Below are 25713 nucleotides of genomic sequence, written 5' to 3' on the forward strand. Positions count from 1 at the left end.
CACCTGCTATGTTCTCGGGGCGTGCTCTTTGTTCATAGGCTCCAGGAGTTATTCAGTAGGGCTATAGGTGATTTGTTTTCATGTGAAGGAACTAGAGACAGCTCATAAAATTCAAATGCTTAGTCGGGGTTGCGTGAAATTTGATGTCTTACTTATGAGGTAGACATTAGTCTCCTTGGGTACTAGTCAAATTTATCCCTCAGTCTGACTTCATTTGGCCACTAACTGAGCTGAAAAAGGCTTGGAATATATGCCATACGAAATTAAACACTAGTGACATCCATGGGGCAGTTTAACCCCTTCAGTACGTTGACAGCTGTTCCACTTAAATCAGGCTCCCATTCGATGATTTGATGTTCCTTAAGACAGATATCTAGTCGTGAAGAGGTTAGTGAAGGCTGTATCTAACCTCTCCAGCTCGAAAGGTCCCTCCACAATCAAATAAGAATTGTCTGGAGATGGCATGAATAAAATAAAGTACATGGCCAGACTGAATGGGTTATTGGCAGGGGTTTGTTCTTTCTCTTCCTTCAGAAACGACAGGGCTTTCTTTCTTCAGTATTTCGCTGCACTTCCTAGTTCCTGGCCACAAAACTTTTTAGGTGATGCATTAAATTTGAGGTTGAAAATCGCAACCTAACCCTGTTTTCTCTGTGTGTGTGCATGTTTATGTATATGTTTTAATGTCTTCTCTTTATTTTTTGGTGCCGGTATGCATGATAACTTAGAACTTACAAATAAATGTAGAACGAATATAGTAATGCCCATTCTTTAACGAACAGACTTCGTTTGCTGTATATTTCAGTGCAGATTCGAGGAGCGCCCCTCCCTCCCCCTTCCACCGCACTCAACTCACCCACCAAACACCCCCCCCCCCTCAAAAAAAAAAAAAAAACGATATTACATTTTACTTATATGACCGGCAAACTTGGTTACCGGTCATATATTGATGGGAAGGAGTCATCTGTGTGCTACGCGCCGATGCAGGAACGCTCGTACATATTCATTATGGTTATGGCAAAGTTTGCAAAGCTTTGGTGAGCGTCTGAACTATACTTTGTTAAGTTTTGTATAGACTACATACCACAAAACTATTAGTGGCTTTCTTTACGTAAGGAAGGCCATCTTCACTTAAAAGGGAGGGTGGAAGTACAGGCAAGCCCTCAGAATATAATGGTTATTTATGGAACAGCTTTAGGAAGAAATGTAGTTAACCTGCACTCTAAATTACGAAGCGTGGTCTGCAGCAAGGGAGGGAAGCAAAGCACATTTCGTCCCCGTATTTGACAGATGAAACAAGAGCACTCACAGAGCATATACCTCTGCCAAGGCAGCACTATCCCCTCTTTTGACCTTGTTCTTTGAACTTTCCAAGAAAAACTTAATCACTTCTTCCTTTGATGGTCCTCAAGCATCATTCCAAGTTTAGTGTACTTCCATCAAATGGTCTTCCATTATTGACAGGCAGACAGACAGACAGACAAGCAAGATTAGCAAAAAACATGACTTCCTGAGCGGAGGTAAAGCCCTTCAAAACTTGTATGTTAGGATGTCCCTTCGCGTTCAGTGTTTTTTTTTTTTTTTAATATATGAAAATGGCACTGCTCGAAGCAGGAGAATGATAAAAAATTTAATTGAATTACTTGAGCAAAAGAAATACTGTTACAGAGTTCTTGTTTTCCTTGAGAAGTAACCTCTTTTCCCGAATGGATATAAATCTGTTTCAGTGTGTGGGTTTGGACATACAGCACAAGTCTGTTCTCATTTATAATTTCTGCAGCAGCAGTTAGTGCTCCAGCGCTCGTTTACAATGAGAAATTATCGTTCTTGTCAGTTATGTTGTTTCATGAAGAAACTTAGGTCTTGTGGGAATTTGTGACTCAATAGTAACATCTTGTATTTTACTTCTCTAGTACTTTTTTCAGCAAATGTACTATGTTCCATCTATATATCTACCTATCTGTCTATTTGTATCTATTTCTTTATGTATACGAGTGTATATATATATATATATATATATATATATATAAAATACAGGCTTTGACGGGTGGCGTCTGTCTGTTCGTAATATAAACCCTCACCAGACAAAGGTCACTCCTCGGGTCATCGCACAAAATTGCTACAGAGGTTGATAATTAGGGACAAGAAGGACATGCAATTTAGAGAGAGCGGAGTACATTAGGAGGCGGTGCAGGATGGAATGAAGAGGCAGTTGTGGGAGTGTGAACACCGCTGGCGCCTCCCTCAGGGCGGCGGGGCGGCGGGAATAAGAGAGCGAGAGGAAGACTGCGGCCAGCGGGGAAATAACAAAAGCCTGGGGTATAACAGAGAAAAGTTCCAGCATCATTTTTCTCTTCCACGCTGATTAAATCACCACCAACAGAAAGGGTACAATTTTGGCAGCCACGGTGGAGCCAGTAAAAAAGTTTCTGGACCTCGCTTATCCACACTACACACTGCAGTCAAGGTACACACACGTACACGCACATACTCTCACCACACACACACACACACACACACACACACACACACACACACACACACACACACACACACACACACACACACACACACACACACACACACATCGTCATTCTTGGGAGGTTGTTAGAGACAACATAATTATATTCCTACACATGGTGGAAACTTTGCTCCCTTTATTATTCCATTTCATCAAATACACATTGACTGTGTAATTTCTGGACATATTTCTGCATATTATAAATCATTTTTGCCTCGTCGTTCAAAAGCTTATAATCTTGCTGTTATTAGATGGTATAGTAAAAATCAACATGGATGGGCAGTATGGTGTTGGTTTGGTTGAGTCATGGTGTTTGTGAGGTAGATTCATGGTGATGGTGTTATTGTCATGGAATTTTTGTGTGAGAGTCAGTAGAAGAGGGTGTTGCTGGTATGATGGTTTGGTAGTCATGGTGTTGGTGTGATAGACATTAGACATGAATCATTTTTGGACATATATACCAGAGATGATTCTTGCTTTAAGTGACTTAGTAGATTGTCAGACTATATACAAGTGCTGGTGCGATGGTCAGTATAGTTAGATGACACGTACAAGAAATCACTATTGCTTTAGGTGACTGAATAGTTTCCCAGACTGTTTTGTAAGTGTTGGTGCCACAGGTAAATGGCTTATAGATAAATGCCGAATACCAGAGATAATTTTTTTTGCTGTAACTGTTTCGGTAGTTTGCTAGACAGTTTTGCAGGTGTTGGTGCGATAGTCAATGCAGGTAGACTCAGTAGGGTTGGTGTGGCAGAGTTTGTGTAGGTGGGTCGTAGGGTATGTTATTTTGCCATTAGCGGGAGCCACCACAGTGATCCCCCTTCCATTTGTGTTGATCCTTCCCACACCAGCTTCACCGTCACATTCCAGTTGCCCTCCCAGTCCACCAAACTCTCCCTCCGGGTTCCCAAATTAACTGGCTCTATATACCAGCTCTATAACCATCCCGTCAACGTCATAACAGTTTCCAAAGTATTAACGCAGTCATGTTATATACAGTTCTTATTAGACGTCAGCATAGTGTTTCAAAATATTTCAACTTTATCCATATAACTGGTGCTGTAAACTGGAAGGAACTGATAATTTAACTTTATTGGTAGCAGTGTGAATTTATGATAGACTATTTTATGTGTAGAGCACCTGTGTAGGGAAAGTGAGGACTCACCAGATGCTTCCTGTCCGCTGCGGATTTCGCAACTGCATCGGTCTTTCCCTCATACCTATAGTGAGGCACGTTAACAAACCACGGGCACCCCTATATCTTAAGTTCTAGTAAAAATATAAATAGAGAGAGAGAGAGAGAGAGAGAGATTCCTCCGCTATAATATTCACTATGTCAGTCCAAGAGTCCCCTCCAGAATAAATGAAATAATCTGAAAGGCGAAAATGAATTAAGAGCCATCATAATGTTCCTTCCCCTTCACTAACAATATATATATATATATATATATATATATATATATATATATATATATATATATATATATATATATATATAATAATCTGAATGAAATTGTCTCTTGGTAGCAATGAATATATAAGAAATAATGTCTTCGTACCGAGAGTTAAAAATATAAAGCATAAAAACACTCACATCTTCCCCAGTTCTACTCCCAAAATAGAACTCAGCTTCAAACGTCAAGTGATGAGCTGGTTCGTCCTCATTTATTTCTTTCATCATATTCATTGCATCAAAAGGACAATGAGGGTATATGTGCATCGTTCCCAAGTGGGCTTAGGATAGTTCTCGTCTCCCTGGAATATTGCGTTTATTGCCCTGCGCGGAAGTGAAATTGAAGCGAATATATTTTTCTTTGCTGTACGTTTCTATCTAGGAAGATTGCTACTACTACTACAACTACTACTTCTACTATTACAACTACTACGACTAGGCTACTACAGCTATTGCTATTTCTGTCACTGTTACTGCTGATGTTACTACTACTACTACTACTGCTACTACTATTTGTTACTACAACTACTACTGTTACTATTACTACTGCTACTACTGTTACCAGTACTACTGCAACTTACATTACTATTATTGTTATTGCTACTACAACGACTGTTTTGCTTGATGGAGATTTTCCTTCTTTTGTAACCTACCTGTTGTAGTCCAATGGCAGAAAAAAGCACTATTCTGTCCCTACATGCATCCCATCACACTACTTCATAATTTGCATCATTCTCCATTGTTAATACATTGCTGCGGCTCACCACTCAGGATGGAGATGTGCCAAGTTTAGGTCAGTTTAAAGTGGACAGAATGTGGTGGGAGTGTTTTTATGACACGCCGTGGGGACATAATGGAAGAACAGAGAACATGGTGATATCAAGTTCACATCCTCAAACTAGACTTGAATCCACGTCACTATGTTCTGTCCAGTTTACTATACCATGTTTACTCTAGCATGGACTATAATTTTCGTCTCTTCACTTTGAGTACTGAGCTGTAACAAGAGATTAAGACCAGAGTATTATTTAACATAAAGCTGTCCTTCCTCTACAGAAGACGACGGCTACTATACCCACTAAGATGGTGTGTTTCTCAGTGTTTGGTGCCAGTGTGTGTGACTGTGCAAATCAATTCTGGATCCGCAGACTTTGCCACAGAGTCGGCATGTCAAGTCTGGGTTTGCTGGGAGAACTCTATTTTGGTTGTGCCTAAGTTGTCTGCGCTCTTCTCTGGCCAGGTTCCGAGCTTCTTCGAGATAAATGGTTCCTTGATAACCAGAGTATAATGCTTGTTACGAAGAGGTGCTATGGAAAGGATGTAGAGGCACAGTATTGTCTTGTTCTGCCGCTGAGCTATGTGAAATAACCTGCAAGAGGACAAAAATCTGGACCAAGCTGAGATAAAAGGACTATAGTAAGAATAAGGCTGGAAAATACAATAAGAGTGTACTTGTAAAAAGGGGGCTCGGACTGGCAAGAGGAAATGAAGATGCCTGGTGGTAAAGGTGGGATTTTTTTTTTTTTTCATCGTGGATGAAGCGTGGGATTAAGCGTCTGGCGTTAGATGGGCAGATTACATATGGTCGGGAAAAAACCTGTCGGAGCGTTATGATTACACACTGCTTGTAAGAAGGCTGCACTTTTCTTCGCCTTCTTGTCCTCTTAACTCATTCTTTTCCTTTTCGCCTAAGGTATTAACACTCCGCTCTTTTCCACACCTTCTTGTCCACTTATCTCATATTTTTTCCTCTTACCTAGACTATTAACACTCTCAGGCTCCTACGCTCACTCAGCTGGAGCAAATCATAGGAAGTTGGCTAGTGTAAAACATCAGGTAAGACGTGGCCATGAGGAAGTTAAAGATTGGCCGAGATTATTTTTTATTCACTGTCTGTCTCTGTTCTGTCTGCAGGGTTAGGAAAAAAGTAACTCGTGGATTATGATGTTAATTTATGGAGGTGTTCTTATTGGTCCAACGATAATATGCCTAAGTTTTGGTTAAGATACGTGGAAAGACACAGAGGTACTGAAAATTTCGCCATTATTAGCAAGTGATTATGTCCTGTGGTAGCAGCAGAGAGGTACAGATCTACTGAAAGAACTCTATACTGCAAGTAAATAACCTGCTCATCCTGGCAGAGAGTATGGTAAGCAAAAAAGAAAAAAAAAAGTGTGTGTGTGTGTGTGTGTGTGTGTGTGTGTGTGTGTGTGTGTGTGTGTGTGTGTGTGTGTGTGTGTGTGTGTGTGTGTGTGTGTGTGACAGACAGACAGACAGACAGACAGATAAGAAAAGAAAAGAAAAGAAAAGAAGAGACAAAAAAAAAAAAAATGTTACAACTCACGCGGGATGGTGATCTCTCAAACATCGTAAATGCGTCTCCTGTTTCAGTAACTTTATATTGAATTCTATCTCTCAGTTCAGTAAAATTTTTGCTTGTTTACCAAGAAATAAATGAAGGTACTGTAATTTTCAGCTTGTTTACTGAGAGATAAATGAAGGTACTGTGATTTTTAGCTTGTTTACAAAGAGATAAATGAAGGTACTGTAATTTTTAGCTTGTTTACTTTGAGATAAATGAAGATACTGTAATGTTTAGCTAGTTTACTTAGAGAAAAATGAAGATACTGTAATTTTTAGCTTGTTTACTGAGTGATAAATGAGGGTACTGTAATTTTTAGCTTGTTTATTAAGAGATGTCCTTTCTTACCTAAATTATGTCGTTTGGGAATAGCAGGACTGAAATAATAGAAAAGCGTCATTGTTTAATACAAGTACATTTTCTGTCTGTTTTTTTTTTTTCCCCTTCCATTCCTTCCTTACCTCTTTGGGTTCTTTCCTTCAGTTTCCGTCCTTCTTTTGCTTCACACTTTCCTCATCAGTTTGCTTCACTCTTCCTTTTCTTCACATTCCCATTCTTACCCACTTTTTCTCCTCTCCTTCTCCTCCTCCTCCTCCACGTCCTCCTCTCCTTTTCTTCTCTTCTCCTCTCCTCTTTCTCTTTTTCCAGTTCTGATGCCGTCTCTTTTCCTCTTCTCTCCTTCTTCTCTTCCTCCTCCTCCTCCTCCTTCTCCTCCTCTCCTCTCCTTTCTTTTTCCTTATCCATCCTATCCTGTCCTATCCTATCCTTTTCTTCTTTTCTTCCTCTTCTCCTCTTTCCCCTCCTCTTCCTCTTCCTGGCCTCCCTCAGCGTGCTGGCGTGAGAGTGTTGCATCAATACCCCGCTAATCACAACAACCGCTGAGATATTGCCCCAACACCCACCTAAACAACTCTCTCTCTCTCTCTCTCTCTCTCTCTCTCTCTCTCTCTCTCTCTCTCTCTCACACACACACACACACACACACACACACACACACACACACACACATGAAAAACTCACACATCCACCGTTCCCCCACTTCCCATTCTCCTCAGTCTTGACCTACAGTTCCCGGATCTTCAGTTGCCCGATTTTTGTGTTGCGTCCTCGCCTTTTTGCAGTCTGCCTTGTGTTGCATTGCTGGCCTTTTGTATTGCCCTTTCTTGCTTGCGTTCCCTGTCCTTTGTGTTTGCTATTTATTGTGTTGCGTTCTTGACCCTCTGTACCTCCCGATTTTGTGTTCTTGTGGTCTTGTGTTGCTGGCTCTGGGTTCTAGGGTTACTGGTTCTTTGTTCCTCTTTTAATGGTTCTTTTTGCATTTTCTTGGTTTTTCACCCCTTCAGTTTTACCCTAGCTACCACGAATAACTTTTTTTTTTAGTTCGGGGTACAACTTTAGAATTAGAGGAGCTAGATATTAATTTTACTCATTTTCAAATAACAGATTTTCTTCCTTTAATGTGAAAAATAGTCCGGTAAAAAACTGAGTAAAATAAAAACTTAATTGGACTGACGATGTTAAATTTATCTTCTCCTCTTTCTCTTCCCTTCCTCATTTTCTTCCACTCTTCCTCCTCCTCCTCCTCTCTTCCTCATTTCTTCTTTGTCTTCCTTCACCATTTGCCTGCTCGCTTTTTGTTCTTTCTCATCTTCCCCTTCTCCTCTCCTCCTTCTCTTCCTCTTCTTCCTCCTCCTCCTCTATCCCTATCTCTTCTTCCTCCATTATGTTCTCCCATTCCTCTTTCTCCTCTTGCTCCTCTTCCTGCTCCTCTTCCTCCTTCTCCAAAACCGTAATAAGGCTCTCTATATAGTCTTGATAGCTCACCCCTTCCCTCACCTCAATATATCTGGGTTTCCAGGTCGGGTCCTTGTGGTTGTGGCGTAGGGTGTGGTGATTCATGGCTTCTAAGTCCTGGAACGATGAGAGAGAGAGAGAGAGAGAGAGAGAGAGAGAGAGAGAGGGGGGGAGGGGGAGGAGAAACCAAGTCATCAGGAACTGTCAGGCAAGAAGGCCATATCGCACCTGTGATTATGACTTCATATTTTGTTTATGTAGATTATATATATATATATATATATATATATATATATATATATATAGATAGATAGATAGATAGATAGATAGATAGATAGATAGATAAGACCATTGCGCGCGCGCGCGCGCGCGCGTGTGTGTGTGTGTGTGTGTGTGTGTGTGTGTGTGTGTGTGTGTGTGTGTGTGTGCTTGCGTGCGTACCACAGCAAGGCTCTTTGCCCTTGTGTTTATGGGACCATATCGTAACCTACTGTGCCAAGCTGCGCCCCAACACACGGCGATCCTGAGCGCTGCTTCTCTCTCATTCATTGTGCCTCACTTGGGTACGGATCACTTCACCACGATTCTTGAGACTGGCGAATCTCTTACACTGCTGATGATTGGCTATAGCAATGGATGTTTTTATATGCTGGGGAGGGGAAGAGATAAGAAGCAGTGGGAGGCAGTGTGAGGCTTGGTTATGTGCGTGAGGCATTATGAGGTAGTGTAATGTGTGGAATTGCTAGGTGTAACATTGTGAGGTATATGTGAGATATTAAAGTTTTTCATTATGAGGTGTGACAGTGCTGGATGTTACAATGTGGCGTGCGACACTGTGAGATGTGACAGGATGAGGTGCTTTGGTGTGATGTGTGGTTATGTAAGATGTGATTATGTGAAATTTGTGTTAAAGATGGTAATGTATGATTTTGCAGTGAGAGATGAGGCCGTTGGCAGTGTGAGGTGTGTCAGTGTGAGATGTGACATGATGAGGTGCTGCAGTGTGAGGTGTGGTAGTCTGAGGTTTGGCAGGATTAGATGTTAAAGTGTGAGGTGCTGGAATGTTAGGCGTTGTAGGGATGAGGTGCTGCTACTGAGGTGTATGAGTGTGAGGTGAGTATGAGGTGCAGCAGTGTCTTCTCTTGCACAGTGGCTCCTACGACACGCGTTGTATTTCGCTAGTGTATTTTCTTTTATTATACGGCACACAATATTACCTTTTTGTTATTTTTTTCTTCTGGCTAAAATATTCCTGCCTGTTGCCTACCCATTTGTTATCGTTACTGTTTGTTGGTACACTATCACTATTTGAACTCCGTATATGCTAGGATTTTTATCAGAAGAAAATCGTCTCGTGGTAGGTTTGGTAACATATCTACCCTGTAAGTCCTAAACCGAACGAGATCTCGCCAAAGTAAACAACAGTCATCAAATAAATTGTGATTTTCGCTTCGTTAGTTCGGAATACCAATTGGATAAGGATATTACTGACCTGGATTGTTGCGTTTTCATCTCGTGTTGTTGCATTATTTTTTTCATTAACCCCTCATAACCATCTCCACATAATATTTTCCAGCTTAGATCAGGTTACCCCTCCCGTAAGACTTCAAAGCAGTTTCCAGTGAATCATATGGTATGTTCTGACGTCCAGGATATTATTTTACTTTTGTCCGTTGTGCGCTGTCGAATAAAATACTTGAATACAGACAAAAATGTATTAGCTAATTTTGTCCGGCTGATATTCCGTATGTCATTAGAATAATTATCGCAATTCCGACTGAATAAACATGTTTCATTAATCTATTCAGTGAGATGACGCATTTCCATAGTTTTTTTTATTTCGGCTGACGAATATTATTATTTTAAGTGAGATCTCTCGTACTAAATGGCTAAAAGCATTTTGCACAATCCCCTTCAGAACGATGTTGTGTTTTATTCTTGCTACTCCACACACACACACACACACACATACACGCACACACACACACACACACACACACACACACACACACACACACACACACACACACACACACACACACACACACACACACACACACACACACACACACACACACACACACACACACACACACACACACACACACACACACACACATATCTTTCACTGCCACGTCACACATTACACATCACACGCCACCACGGTAGGCATTGCTGCATCTAATCCAAACTTCTCACTTCCACACCACATATTGCCACACCTCACACATAATTCAATCACACCTAACACTGCCACACCACACACTACCATACATCACACACTTAGTTCACAGTCACATCTACCTTTGCCACACTTCACACTACCACACATCACACTACACACTTCACACATCACAATACCACACCTTACACTCACATCGCACTGCTATGCTTCAAACTCATGCCCCCTTCACACTGGTAAGCCATACACAGCCACACTTCACACACAAGCCGCACAGTCAATCATCACACTATCATACATTGCACTGCCACACCAAACAATACAACACACACTACCACAGCACACAATACCAAGCCTCACACCCAAACCCCATAGTAACACCACACACACACACACACACACACACACACACACACACACACACACACACACACACACACACACACACACACACACACACACACACACACACACACACACACCCTACAACACAGGCACAATTCCAACACAGTGTGAGTTCCAATTGTCTTGCACACAGCATCACATCAGCAACCCAACCAGCAAGCTTATACACAGTTTATTTCAACAAACCAGATCAGATCGACCGTTTCATCGGGCCCTCAGCATCGAGTCAGCGCAGTTTCATTAATCCAGTTAGCGACAACGGGAATTCACGTCTGGATGAAAGCATAAACACGGGTAATGAAAGCCTTTGTCGACGGTCATACGCCCCGCCGAGTATCAAAACGATGGTGGTGGGGTACGGGGTGGTTGGGGAGGTTGATTGAAGTGATTTTCTACGGTTCATTTCATTTCGTGCGTCCACCGCTGCCCATAGAACGTTTGGGCCTGATAAATGTACAGGATGAACGTTTAAGCTGGACGAATGAGTGGGATGAACGTTTAAGCTGGACGAATGAGTGGGATGAACGTTTGGGCCTGACGGACGGACATGATGAATGGATGCGATGAAAAAAAACAGACGGAATGAAATTTGACTGAAGTGATTTTCTACAATTCATTCCCCTTTTCGTACATCTAACGGTGCCCACAGAACATTTGAGGTGGATAGACGGACTGGATGAACGTTTGATCTGACGAACGAACGTGATGAATGGATAAGATGTCCGAAGAGATGGGAATGGAAATTGACTGAAGTGATTATATTCTGTCCATTTCATTTCGTACCTTCACCTCGGTTCATAGAACGCTTGAGCTGGAAAAACGTAAGGGATGAACGTTTGAGGTGGATGGACAGGTGTAGTGAATGGATAAGATAAATGGACAAGGATGTGGATTGACTAGGGTGATTTTCTATGGTTCATTTCATTTCGTAAGTCCACCAGGGCCCTTAGAACGTTCGGAGTGGAAGAACGGTTGGAATATGTGGCTAGGATGAACGATGAGACGGCGCGAATGGACAGATTGAACGAGGAGATGGAATGGTGGTCGACTGAGATGATTTTCTGTGATTCATTTCATTTCATACGTCCACCTGGTCCCACAGAAAGTTTGTGTTGGATTTAAGGATTAGATAAACGTTTGAGCCTAAGGAACGGGCATGATGAAAGGATGGGATGAACTGAGAGAGGAAAGGAAGTTTGATTAAGATAAAATTCGATGGTTTATTTCATTTCGTACACATTCCCGGTCCCTAGAAAACGTTAGAGCTGGGCGAACGGAAGGGTTCAACTGGCATGGGATGAACGACCACGCCGGAATCGGGGTAAAGTGAGGTGATTCTGTGCGGTTCATTTCGTCCCGTGCATTTCACCTTTGTGCTTGCTCTTTACCTGTTTCCGGATCCTAACTCACCCCATATTGAGCTGGTAGAAAGGTGGTGAAGATGATGACGATGATGATGATGATGATGATGATGATGATGATGTCGTTCCTCTAGACCAATGGAACGTTCTTTGTTTCGATCTCATACCCCATACTGAGGTGGAAAAAAAAAATAAGGATGATGATGATGATGATGATGATGATGACGTTCCACTGGCCTTACGGACGTTCCATGCGGACGAAAGGGCAGCCTGAACGTACGGACGAACGGGAGAGTGGGTTTGTGATGGTGTGGCTGTTGTAATTACTTCCCGGGCGCGTTTTTTAATCACAGTTTGGAAAGGGCCAGCTCGCAGCCTGGGCCAACAAAGAGCAGGGCTGGATAGAGTGTAATTGGTGAGAGTGAGGTTGATAGGGGGTGTGGAGTGGCCTGGTATGTGTGTGTGTGTGTGTGTGTGTGTGTGTGTGTGTGTGTGTGTGTGTGTGTGTGTGTGTTCGTGTGTTCGTGTGCGCGTGTGTGCGTGCGTGCGTGCGTGCGCGCGGAGGGGGATGATTAAGCAGCAGTATTGGGCTGCCGTTAGATAGGACACGAAATTGATTCCAGGCTGGAGGAGGAAGCACTGAGAAGTTTAATTAGTAATAGATTTCCCACAAGACCACCGACGTGTCAAATACCATCCCCGCTAATATCATCACACCCGTCGTGAAGGAAGCAGTATGGCCGGTTGATGACGTGTGTTGCGTGTGCACGGCTAATGGGCATCGGGAACAGACTTTGGCCCGTCTTCTCATCGGTTAAGAAAGCTCCCTAACACCTTTTCCTAAGCGATTTGTTTTGCTAACCACACATTCTTGACCTCTTTCGTGTTACGTAGACTAAATCCTTCAAACATCACCATACTCAGCATAAATAACACAGTAAAGGATATTAACCACCCTAATCCAAAAATAAGTAGCTAAAGAAGAGGTGTTAGGGAATTTCCTTACCCGACGAGAACACTGACCTGTGTATTTTGTGGCCAGAGTAGGATACATCAACAAGCACATAAGTAGATGCCAGAACTTCAGCGCCCCGCCCTTCGATTAATGTTTTTGTGGTGTGGTATGGTAGTGTGATTCTGTGTGGTGTGGTGTGGTGTGGTGTGGTGTGGTGTGGTGTGGTGTGGGAGTATCATATTGTGTGGTGTGGTTTGGTGCCATGTGGTACGGGAGTGTCATATTGTGTGGTGTGGTGTGATTATGTGTGATGTGGTGTGGTGTGGTGTGATTATGTGTGGTGTAGTGTGGCTTCGCTAAAGTCTCAGGTGTCTATTGTACGGGAATAAAGCACATTGCATCCGAAAATCTTTAGTGTGGGACAAACGGACAGAGCCGCTCCCAGAGATGCTCCCTCACCTAGAAAGTTAATTATATGAGTATATGTATGTGCGTACGTCTGTTTAATTGCATATGTATGTGTATGTGTTGATGCATAGGGACATGTGCGTGTGAACATGTGTGTGTCTGTATAAGTGTGTTGGTGTGAATATAGCCATATACTGTATACGTTTATTGTGTGTGTGTGTGTGTGTGTGTGTGTGTGTGTGTGTGTGTGTGTGTGTGTGTGTGTGTGTGTGTGTGTGTGTGTGTGTGTGTGTGTGTGTGTGTGTGTGTGTGTGTGTGTGTGTGTGTGTGTGTGTGCGTGCGTGCGTGCGTGCGTGCGCGCGCGCGCGCGCTCTCCTATCCTGCCCTGTATACAATCGTTTCACTCACACGTGTATGGAATTTGCGGTGTAATATTCGGGCCATGTGCGTGTTGGCGCCCTAATAAAAACGCACACGTGTGGCTTTGACTGCCAATTTCGCACCCAAGCTACACAGGATTGGGGTGTTGTTCTTGTGGGCTTAGGAGGACCCCTGGTACTTCTTCGTTACTGGTATTTATTGTCTGCATATGCCACGTTAATATCTCCTTTGTGTTATTTTCATTCAGACTTTGTCGATATTTCAAGGATGATATTTTAGGTGCTTATAAGAGTTGGGATGATGATAATGATGATGATGATGATGATGATGATGATGATGATGATGATGATATTATTATTATTATTATTATCATTATTATTATTATTATTATTATTATTATTATTATGATTATTATTATTATTATTATTATTATTATTATTATTATTATTATTGTTATTCTATTTAACCCTCTCAAAGCCCAGATAACTCAAGTATTCTATTCCAGTTTAGGACTGACCATTTTATTCAGCAGACTGACTTGAAGCATGAGGGCATAAGTCCGAGGGTTGGATGAACTTTAATATTCATGGTACCATTTAGGGGCGATTGACTGTGCTTCTCTCACACTCACTTAGCCCTGTTTTTTCCCTTCTGAAGCTTCTGACGTAGCTCAGTGGCAGAGTAAGACAATGCTGTGGCTCTACATTGTTTCCATAGCACCTCTTCGTGACTAGTGCCATAATTTAGTCGTACTCTGCTGTTACAACTCGGTACTCACGATGGCGAGATGGTAATTTTAGGCCAAGTTAAAGTAAAAGGAGTATAGTGATCCTGGCCTTAAATGTGACGACTGGCAGTTTACCCTCTTTCCTTCCTCCTTGCCTATTCTATTGAGCTTTCTTCATTCTTTCTCTTCATTCTTACTTATATCCTACTTCCCACTTTCTGTCTATCTATCTAGCCGATGCATCTATCTATCTATCTATCTATCTATCTATCCACCTACCAGTCAGTCTGTCTGTCAGTCTATTTACCTCTCTATCTAATCCCTCCTTCCTTCCCTCCTTCCCTCTCTCTACCAGTGAGTAATCAAGACATAAACAGAAGCAAAGTCGTGACTGGCCCACATTACCTCTCAGTTCCCCTCCCTCTCCCCTCTCCCTTCACCTCTCTCTCCCTTCTCCCCCTCTCTCTCCCCTCTCTCCCCTCTCTCCCTCTCTCCCCTCTCCTCACCTCTTTTCTCTTCCCTACCTCATTCCTCCCCTCGTTCTTCTCCCTTCACATATTCCCCCTCCACCTGCCTTTCCCTCCCCCTTCCTCTCCCTTCCCCTCTCTGTCATCTCTCTTCCTCTACCCCTCTCATACTCTCTTCCCCCACTCGATTCCTCCTGGCTTTTTATCTCTCCCCCTCTCCCCCCCCACCCGTCCCTCTCCCCCTACAATCCTGTTTCTTCCCTTCCCCTCCCTCCCTTTAGTTCCCTCCCTTTCTCCCCCTCCACCCAACGTCCTTTCCCTCTTCCCTCCGATTCTCTCTCTCCCTTCCACAGCCCCCTTCCTTCCCCTCCAGATTCTTTTCCTCCGCCGAATGTTCCTTTCCACCCCCTCCCAATTCCCTCCTTCCCTCCCCCCACACCCCCACCTCCACGGTTCCCTCCCTCCCCCTACCTCTACCCTCACAGACCCCTCCCTTCTCCTTCCTCCTCTCCATTTCTTTCCCTTCCTTTAGTATCTCCCATCCCTACATTACTAACCTACCTATGTTTTCTTTTATTAAGGGAGGTCTATTCTCTGCATCCTTCTCCACCCCCCTACCCCCATTCTTACTCTCTCAACCCCCCAACTTCCCGCTATAATTCCTCTCTCTCTCTCTCTCTCTCTCTCTCTCTCTCCTCCTTCATGTTCCCAATCTCCCTTTTCACCCCACCTTCCTTGTGTCTCCTTCTCTCCCTTCCCCTCTCCCCCCTCCAACCACTCCCCTCTCCTCTCCATCTTCCTCCTCCCCATCTTTTTTAGTCTTCTCTCTCCGTCTTCCCCCTCCCCACTCCCCCTCCCTCTTCTCATATCTCTCTATCCCTCCCCCTCCCTCTCATTCTCACCAACACCTGTGATCTCAGAATTAAGAAGGACGTGGGATTATTGACTCTCTCTCTCTCTCTCTCTCTCTCTCTCTCTCTCTCTTTCACACACACACCTCACCGTTCAACTCATATAATTTTCCCTAACCTTAAATCACCAAGGATAAAGAAGGCAGCACAAGAGGCGATTAAGACCAGATTACATCCTTAAGACTCTGAAAATCCAGCCACCACACACAGTTTTATTGAGAGACGAAATGAGAGCCGGGTTGGGGTATGGTACACACACACACACACACACACACACACACACACACACAATAATAATAATAATAATAATAATAATAATAAGAGTAATAAGTCATAATAATAATAATAATAAGTCACAATAATGATGATGGTGACAATGATGATGATGGTGATAATGATGAGGATGTTAATAAGAATAGTAATAAATAATAATAATAGTAATAATAGATTTTGCCTTAGAGTATTTGTGACCTCTCGTCCTCCATTCTCCTGCCAACAAAAAGAAAGCTTAATATATTTTTTTTCTTACAGGAAGAATAGAAAGATACATTCACAGAAAAAATCCTGTGGTCAAATTCCGAACCATAGCTAAGATTATTATTATTATTATTATTATTATTATTATTAAAATTCCACTGTTCAGCCAACATAAACAAAGTCTACTGTATTTGTTTATTTACTTATTTATTTGTTTATTTATTTATTCACTGCTGGAATAAAGGGAGAAAAGGCAAGATTCCTTCCTCCCCTTTCCTTTTCGTTTTACTATAATAATCATCTGAAAGAGAAATGATAGAAAATTTGTAGGTAAATCTCTCACCTGATCCTGAAGCCTAACTATCCACTAAGCTCTCTCTCTCTCTCTCTCTCTCTCTCTCTCTCTCTCTCTCTCACACACACACACACACACACACACACACACACACGCACCTTTGGGCAAAATAGAGTCATGGAATATTATTTTCATTATACTCCCTCCCGTCTGCTCATCAAATATATGATTTCTGTTCATCTGTCCATCATATTTTCCTCATCCACTCATCCACCACCCCCTCCATCCATCTACTCCACTGTCTAATCATCTGTTCATCTATATCTATTTTCACTTTATCTTCCTATTCATCCATCGCATCTCATTCATCCATTCGTCCACCAATCGCTTCATCCATCCACCCTACCATCATTCCTTCCACCCTATTCTCATATTCAACCAATCTAGCCTCTTATTCATCCACTCATTCTTCTTATTCATCCACCCACTCTTCTTATTCATCCAACTTATTTCCTTATCATTCTTCCCATCATCCTAATCATGGATCTGATTTTCTTCTCCATTCATCCTTTCCTCTTAGTCATCCTCCTCATCCCATCCTCCATTTCGTTCATCACCTCCTTCATCCATCCGCTCATCCACTATCACCCATCATCCATCCACTCATCCACTATCACCCATCATCCATCCACTCATCCACTATCTCTCATCATCCATCCATTCATCCACTATCTCTCATCATCCATCCACTCATCCACTATCACCCATCATCCATCCACTCATCCACTATCTCTCATCATCCATCCACTCATCCACTATCTCTCACTCTCATCATCCATCTAGTCATCCAGTCTTTCTTATTTCTCACCCATCCCCTCACCCACCACCGCCGTCTGGATATCGGGACGTGAATCAGAGGAGAAATAAGTTTGTGTCACGGGCGAAGCTTTCCAATATTGTTTCTGTCAGGAGGCTGGGATTGGGAGAGAGAGAGAGAGAGAGAGAGAGAGAGAGAGAGAGAAAGGGGGGGATGCTATAGGTAAAAGAAAAATATATAACAATAAGAAAAAAATGTAGACAGAGAAAACGAGAGAAAATGTAAAAAGTATTAGAGAAATGGAGAAAATAACAAGAATCATTGAAACACAGAGTCATAAGAGAGGGAGGTGGTGGTGGAGTGGATAGAGAGGTGGTCTGGAGACAGTGTGGTAGCAAGTTCGATCCTGGCCGGTGCAGGGAGAAGTTTATGGAGTTGACTTTAGTATCGCCAGGTATACTGCTCTTCCCTGGCCCTACTGACGCGCCTCTCTCTCTCCCTACCTCTCTCTCTCTCTCTCTCTCTCTCTCTCTCTCTCTCTCACACACACACACACAAACACACACACACACACACACACACACACACTCCACAATCAAGCTCCGACACACAACAAAAACAAAAACACCTGTTGTCCTGCACACCTGCCATTCCCACGGTCCACGGATGATGTGCACGTGTACTGTTAGTCTCACAGCCCAGCACCTGTCCCTCTTCCCTACCAGGTAACGAAACAGGTCCTCTATACTCCCGCCTTCCGTAATGTCCCCCGCTTTGCATATTCAATGGCGGAGGTTATACGGTGATTCAGCAACACGTTATCCATACATATTGCTTCATTCCCACGTGCAATGGAGTTGAAGTGTTTTAACTTTTCATTGCTGGAGAGAGACACCTTTAAGTGATGGCACCGATATAACCAGGCCCTCCACTGCACGGTTGTACAATCGTCCCTCAGCTCCCTCCTTCTTCCCCCAGCAAAAAGATGGTGGACTACAGAAGAAGGCCAACTTCATTCTGCAGTCCACAGGCTTCATTTTGCAGATGAGTATGAGGCCACAGCAGCTACGGCGACGATTTTACTCAGCTCAGCAAAGATGGTTCTGAGTGGAGGGATTAGAAACAATAATTATTAACCCTTCAATTATGGTTATTGTAAGACTATCAAAGATCGTGAGTCTACGTAAACCTTGGCCATTTTTGCTGCAGGGATACGGCTGTCCTACCCAATACCTGTCTGAAGAGGAAACAAAGCACACCCTATATACCGCCGCCTCCAGTAATGTCACCCGCTTTGAATATGTAACAGTGGAGGCTATACGGTGATTCAGCAACACTTGGTCCCAGCATATTACTTCATTCACGCCTGTAACAGTGAACTTTTGTTTCATATAGTCTCCACTGTCCCCCTGCAATACGGTGGCGTCTATTATGTGTTATTCCTGCTAGGGCCTGGTGTTTATAATTCAGCTCTCAGATTACTGCAAGCGCTGAATCGTCGACGTTGCGCCATCATTCAGCAATACTTTTCCCCACAATGCCTCACTGGATCGTGTTTTGTTGAGTGGATTGTATTAACGATTTTATCAGTCCACCAGAGATCGGTCATCCTGGAGGGCTAGACACAAAATCCATTGGCTCCTCCACTGTGACAATGCTTCTTAAGACTCTCATAACCAGGGAACTTTCATAGATCACTTGTCCCTTTGTCCCTATAATTGTATGAAGCACGCGCTCTGCACTGCCATCTCCCGTAATGTCTTTCTTTTTGCATGTGTAATTGCTCAGGTTGTGTGATCATCCCATCCAACAACTCGTTATCCCTACCTACTGCTTCATTCACACCTGTCATAGTGGACTGTGTTTAATATAATCTCCATTAACCCCTTCATATAGCATCATGTGCCTTTTCTATCGTATCGTACTTTTATTTTTTTATTTTTTATTTTTTTGGTATGATCATGCGATATTCCTTGTACTGAGTGGATTAGTTATACGGTACTTTCTTTACAACATCCACTATAATCCCTTCAAGCCTGGGGCGTCTTTTCGATTTGATTCTTGCTGACGCCAAGTGATTTTACTTCATTCCGGCTTAACCCGGACGACTGTATGCTATTCTGCCTTACACCAGTTTCATTGTACTCTAGATTACGTCAAGTGATTGTACTAAGACCAGGAAGGGAATTACAGGCTTTCAGGAGTTAGTACCGTCAATAAGATGGTGGGTTTTATTCTTCCTTCCGGCTACAAACAAACGGATTATTATATGGGAGTTTAATAATCAAAGTTATATATGGTCACACAGCAGCACATTGACCTACATCACTGCTCCATTCCGCCGTGTGATGGAGTAGAGCTGCGTTAGAGCGGGGTGGATTTTGCTGTGTTTGTTGTTGTCATATTGTGCTGGGCGTCGCGGGGGCCGAGCATAATGTTTGAGACCGTGAAATGAAGCGGAGCGTATTTTGCATATTTGTTGCCGTATGGCCTTGGTGTGTGTGTGTGTGTGTGTGTGTGTGTGTGTGTGTGTGTGTGTGTGTGTGTGTGTGTGTGTGTGAGAGAGAGAGAGAGAGAGAGAGAAAGAGAGAGAGAGAGAGATGCAATAATGTAAGAAAAGAAAAAAGGAAATAGTATAGAGACAAAACTTACAGATATTAATAACCAGTAGTCGGGTTTACTAAAGAAAAATAAAGACCAGGAAAGAGAAAATAATTAATAAAACAGGGAAGAAAAACGAAGAAAAAGAACCAATAAATAAATAATAATCTGAAAGTGATATAGATAAAAAGAAAACAGAAAGGAAGTGGAAATATGGGAAGTTTGTCTTGGTCATATTTGGGTGATTTTTACATATTGCTGAGTCGCCCTTCCTCTCCCTACCCACCTCCCCCTACCCCCATATCCCCTCCAGTCCCTCTCTTCCCTTTTTCTCTCCCTGTTCTCTCCTCTTCCCTTTATTCCTCCCCACATCTACCTCCCCTCTCTTCCCGTACTCCATTCTCCTTCTCCCCCTTTGCTCGTCACCCTTCCTTCTCTCTCAAAAACACAGTCGTGAATGAAAGAGAATTTGCAAGTCTACTTCTACTCCCCCTCCTCCTCCTCCTCCTCCAAAAGAGAATTTGAAAGTATACTCACCTCCTCCTCCTCCTCCTCCTCCTCCTCCTCCTCCTCCTCCACCTCCTCCTCCTCCTCCTTCTTCTCCGCCTCCTCCTCCTCCTCCTCCTCCTCCTCCTCCTCCTCCTCCTCCTCCACCTCCTCCTCCTCCTCCTTCTTCTCCTCCTCCTCCTCCTCCTCCTCCTCCTCCTCCTCCTCCTCCTTCTTCTCCGCCTCCTCCTCCTCCTCCTCCTCCTCCTCCTCCTCCTCCTCCGAAAAATTGCAGATCTTCTCTCCTTCTCCTCCTCCTTCATCTCCTCTTTTCCCTCCCTCAAAAAGAAAAAAAAAGTCCCAGATGAAAGAGTCTTTGTACAATATTCATCTCCACCGCCAAGTCGCCTTCCTCTTCCTTTGTTTCTCTTCCTCCTCCTCACCCTCCTGCTCCTCTTCCCTTCCGCTTCCTCCTCTCTCTAAAATACAGTCCCGAGTGAGAGACAACACGTTTCCTCCTCATCTTGTAGTTTTTATTCTCATTTTCTTCCTCTTTCTACTCCTTCTTTTCCTCTTCATTTTTCTCCTCCTCCTCCTCCTTCTCCTTTATCTCCTCCTCCCCCACGTCCTCTTCCTCTTCTCTCTAAAACGCAGTCACGAGAGAAAGCAGCTTAGCACGTCACCTAAGAGGATGAGAGAGCCAGGAAATTTAACCTGTTTACGGCAGCGGCAATCCGGGAAGAAATGAAGATGGAGAGACTTATTGTGAAAAATGTATATGGATAGCAGGGCAAACTGTATGGGTATTATAGGATGGATGAGTGGATGGATGGATGGATAAGTGGATGGTTGGAAGGATTGTTGGGTGAATAGATTGATGGATAAGTTGATAAGTAGACAGATGAATAGGTATCTGGATATCGGGGTAAACTATGCAGAAATTAAATTAGGTGCGTGTTACTTTCCATTACAGGTCAAGAGAGTGTAGAATGTATATCCCATTCCTCCCTTCCTATGAAATTTCCTTGACATTTTTTCCCCAAAGTGAATGGTGGTCGTTTTCACTCATTTCCAGTCAGCCAAGTCTACAGGCACTGGTGCGTGGGGTTGCAGAGGTGGTGGTAGGGAAGGGAGGAAGATTTACGACTTTGCTCTCCTTAACTTTGACTGATAGATTAGATACCATAACTACAGTCTTCCCTGGCAAAAAAAATAAACGAATAAAATAAATAAATCCTCTAAAGAACCAATAGGCTTGTTAGTGTTGTTTGTTTTTCTTGGCACTCTATTTTACTATAATTCTTCCTTCTTGTTTTATCCCTCTTTTCCTTCTTTCTTTTCTTTTCTTTCTGTCTTGCCAAATCTCACTTTTTTTTCCTGTGTTTCCTGTCTTAGCGGTGTGGCTTTTAGTGACGGAGTGCTTGACTTTCTGCTCCTCTTATGAAATTTCCCATTCCTAATTTAATTTCCTTTTCAAAAAGTTTTTCTGGGGAGAGAAGGAGCGTCAGACCAAGAGGAAGAAGGAGAGATACGGTGAACCAAGAGGGAGATGGAGAGATACAGGGGGTGAAATACACGTGGGAGGGTGGTGTGGTGTGGTGTGGTGTGGTGTGGTGTGGTGTGGTGTGGTGTGGTGTGGTGTGGTTGTTATTGAGCATATGAGTACACAGACCACGCAAATAACAGGAGTCACCTTGGCCTACTGGGAGGTTCTATGATTCGCTAAAATCTAACTTACATGTGTGGGAAAACAGAAAAGAGTAAGAGTTTCTCCTACACACCACTCTCTCGGAATAATGTCAAACCAAAAAAGGAGAGAAACAGTAGGATAAAAAAAAAAAGAAAAAAATAGCTTGGACACTTACATTTAAAAAGACAAAATAGGAAATATACGATCTGCACTAACTTTAAATTTGTTTTTTGTAATGAAAACAGTCACAGAATATAATCATAAATACGAGTAGATCAGAAGTGTTCATAATTCAAGTGACGACCTTATGCTCACTTTGAATGTGTGTGTGTGTGTGTGTGTGTGTGTGTGTGTGTGTGTGTGTGTGTGTGTGTGTGTGTGTGTGTGTGTGTGTGTGTGTGTGTGTGTGTGTGTGTGTGTGTGTGTGTGTGTGTGTGTGTGTGTGTGTGTGTGTGTGTGTGTGCGTTCGAGTGTGTTTTCAAGGATTTTGCACGCCCATCATCATCTAGACATCCATTTCTCACTTTCCTTTCTAGTGGCAGTCCATTTTTCCCTCGCATTTTCTGTACACCAGGCAGTTAGCTAAGTCACGTTCGCCTCTGACCTGACCTTCTTGAGCCAGTGATAAATGCATACCTGAAGCACAGTGGGAGAAGCAGAGAGCATCTTCATATTACGATCCAGTGTATTTTGGCTTTCTGAAAACTGAGCTTCGTACATTTTCTCTTCTGACACAAAATTTGAATCTTGGCACTGGCATTGTTTCTCTTACTTGGACGGAATATTGAATCCTTCTTTGAGGTAAATAAATAATGACCTTCTAGCCTGGTGTTTTGGTTAATAATGCACTGATGACTTATAGTGGTGTGGCCGTGAATCGCTTATACTCCATCAAATGTGAACTAAATGGGCCTTTTAGTCTCATTTCTCCCTTCTTCTCCATTCATCCATGTCATCCTTGTGAACGACCTACTGAAACCTCATGTTTCTGTCGTTACTTCACTAATTATATTCTATTCCAAGCAAAAATTGAACACTTAGTACTTTATCATTACCCAGCAAAATCTAACTCAAATGAATCTAACTTCCCTCTAACTTATTCATACATTATAGTTTTTCTCTTTACTTAGATGTGCATTGTGACCTGGTGTATTCTGAAGTTCTTATATGTCAGGATCGTGGCTGCATCCAATTCATGATATATTAAATGTAACCTAAAATAACCTGACCTGACCTAACGTGGTCTTGTAGACCTACTTGTGAGGGTCGGGTGAGCTCGAGATGGTGAACTCAATCAAATCGTTGGGAGACCGCAAGGATAAGCCAAGAAATACGTCATAGGGCTGAAGGAGTTCACATTTAAATTTTGATTAGAGATGGCCTTACGTCCTCTTGCCCTTGTCAAGGACGTCTGATCTGGAGGTCGTGAACTATACGAGTATAGTTTGTCTGGAGTTAGCAAGAGTAAAATAAGAAATACATTCTTGTGCTGAAGAGGTTAATAAGACTGATGTACGGCTCCCTATCATGGTCTTCTACCGGTACTTATCAGGGTCATATAAAAATAAACGTAATATAACTTCCTTCCATACTTAAGTAAGACTGAAGCATCATATCTCTTAACCAGCATTTAACTTCTGACCTGATTTGAACCAACAGACCCTTGTCGTCAGGTTTACGTGCGCTGGATGTGGCGGGCACCGAAGGCCCCAGCATGAATTAATTGTGAATTGTCTGGCAGAAACAAGAATAAAATACAAATGATATCCCCGATTTGAAGAAACTGACCAATATTTTTACCCTGACTTGACATGACTTAACCCATCCTTTTCTTTATCAGGGTCGCGTGAGCTGGAGGTGGTGAGCATCGAGGGCCCCAGCGTGGTGGTCAACGGGTCGGCGTCACAGCTGGTGCTGGACTGTGTGTACCACCTGACCGAGTTTGACAAGGCCAGCCTCGTGGTGAAGTGGTACTTCAACAGACAGCCCTACCCCGTGTACCAGTGGATACCTCATAACAAACCACAGGTATGTAGTGTTTGCTGTGGTGTCAGTATTATTGTGGCAGTAATGGTAATAATGTGGTAGTATGGTGTTTAAGTGGTACATCAACAACCAGTCCTAACCTGGGTAGCCTACCTGTGGATACCTCACAACAAGCCAGAGGTTAGTGGCAGTAGTGGTAACAGTAGCAGCAGCCTTGTGGTACTGGCAGTAGTGGGGTGCTATACCCGGCGCCAGGCAACTTTTTTCCTAAGCTTCACCTTCTCATCGACTTCCCATAGAGAGTACTTCAAAATGGTACTTCAAAATGGTGCTTCAAAATGCAGCCTGAAACTGTTAATGATGGTACTATTAACCCTCTCATGGTAGGGAGAACTCTTGTATTTTTCTGCAGTTAAAGCCAGACGATTTGCTTCAACTGAAAATTAGTCATACAATCCTGAGCGTGTTTATTCACCCATATTCCCTCATCCTGCCTGTCTTATCCTCTCTCTCTCTCTCTCTCTCTCTCTCTCTCTCTCTCTCTCTCTCTCTCTCTCTCTCTCTCTCTCTCTCTCTCTACCTATCTATCTATCTATTTATCTATCTATGATCTATCTATCTATCAATCCATCCTTCCATCCATCCATCCATTTATCTATCTCTCCCCAGTCGTCCAGCCAGCCCACACATCCAAACCGCTGGTGTACATATTTAAAGTCCCTGTCACCAGCCTGACCGCACGACACCGGACAGAATGCTTAACTACTCCGGCCGGACGTCACTCGGAGGCCCTCAGACTTCCCGACAGGTCACACACACACTGCCTTGCCATATCTTATTCATAATTAAGAAACCGAAATTAAGGGAAAAGAAAATGACTGATGGTGGGCGAAACGAATGAAAACAGGCAGAGGGGAAGAGGGATGATTAAGAAGAACAGAAACGAAGATGAGAGACTAAGAGGAGAGAAGATAAGTGGCGATACAAATGAACTAAGGAATAAAAGAACGACATTGATGGAAAAAGAGGAGGAGGGAGAGATAACAGATAGATAAGGGATGATAATAAAGAGGACGGTATTAGGAGGAGGAAAGCAGGCAGAAAAGTTGCTGCAAAGAGGATCAGAGACGGAAATAAGGAGATGAGGAGGAGGAGGCAACAGATAGATAGATACATACATACACAAGCATAAAGATAGATAGATAGACAGATGAATAAACAGACAGGCAACAGACAGATAGATAAATAGATAGATATGGCAGACACAGATAGATTAACACATAGACAGTCTCATAGAAAAATTAGAATAACAACCGAAGAGAGGATGAAGACAGGAATAAAACAAAAAACAAAGATAACATCAAAACGAAAGAAAAGAAAAGATAAGCACGTAGGTAAGAAGGTAGGTAGGTAGGTAGGTAGGTAGGTAGG

General features: G+C 42.9%; 1 protein-coding gene across 1 annotated transcript in view; it reads left to right on the forward strand.

Moving 5' to 3' along the window:
* Window positions 1-9046: 9046 nt before the first annotated feature.
* LOC145407677 (uncharacterized) overlaps window positions 9047-25713 on the forward strand; it is a 58471-nt gene continuing 41804 nt past the window's right edge. Inside the window, exons 1-3 of the mRNA XM_080278545.1 lie at window positions 9047-9096; window positions 10854-11014; window positions 24137-24324. Of these exons, the coding sequence (XP_080134671.1) occupies window positions 9047-9096; window positions 10854-11014; window positions 24137-24324 (399 nt within the window). The remainder of the gene's footprint in view (window positions 9097-10853; window positions 11015-24136; window positions 24325-25713) is intronic.

This window comes from Coenobita brevimanus, chromosome 74 (assembly GCF_032717465.1).
Source record: "Coenobita brevimanus isolate Jiangsu-jjx chromosome 74, ASM3271746v2, whole genome shotgun sequence".
In the NCBI taxonomy this organism is placed as follows: Eukaryota; Metazoa; Arthropoda; class Malacostraca; order Decapoda; family Coenobitidae; genus Coenobita; species Coenobita brevimanus.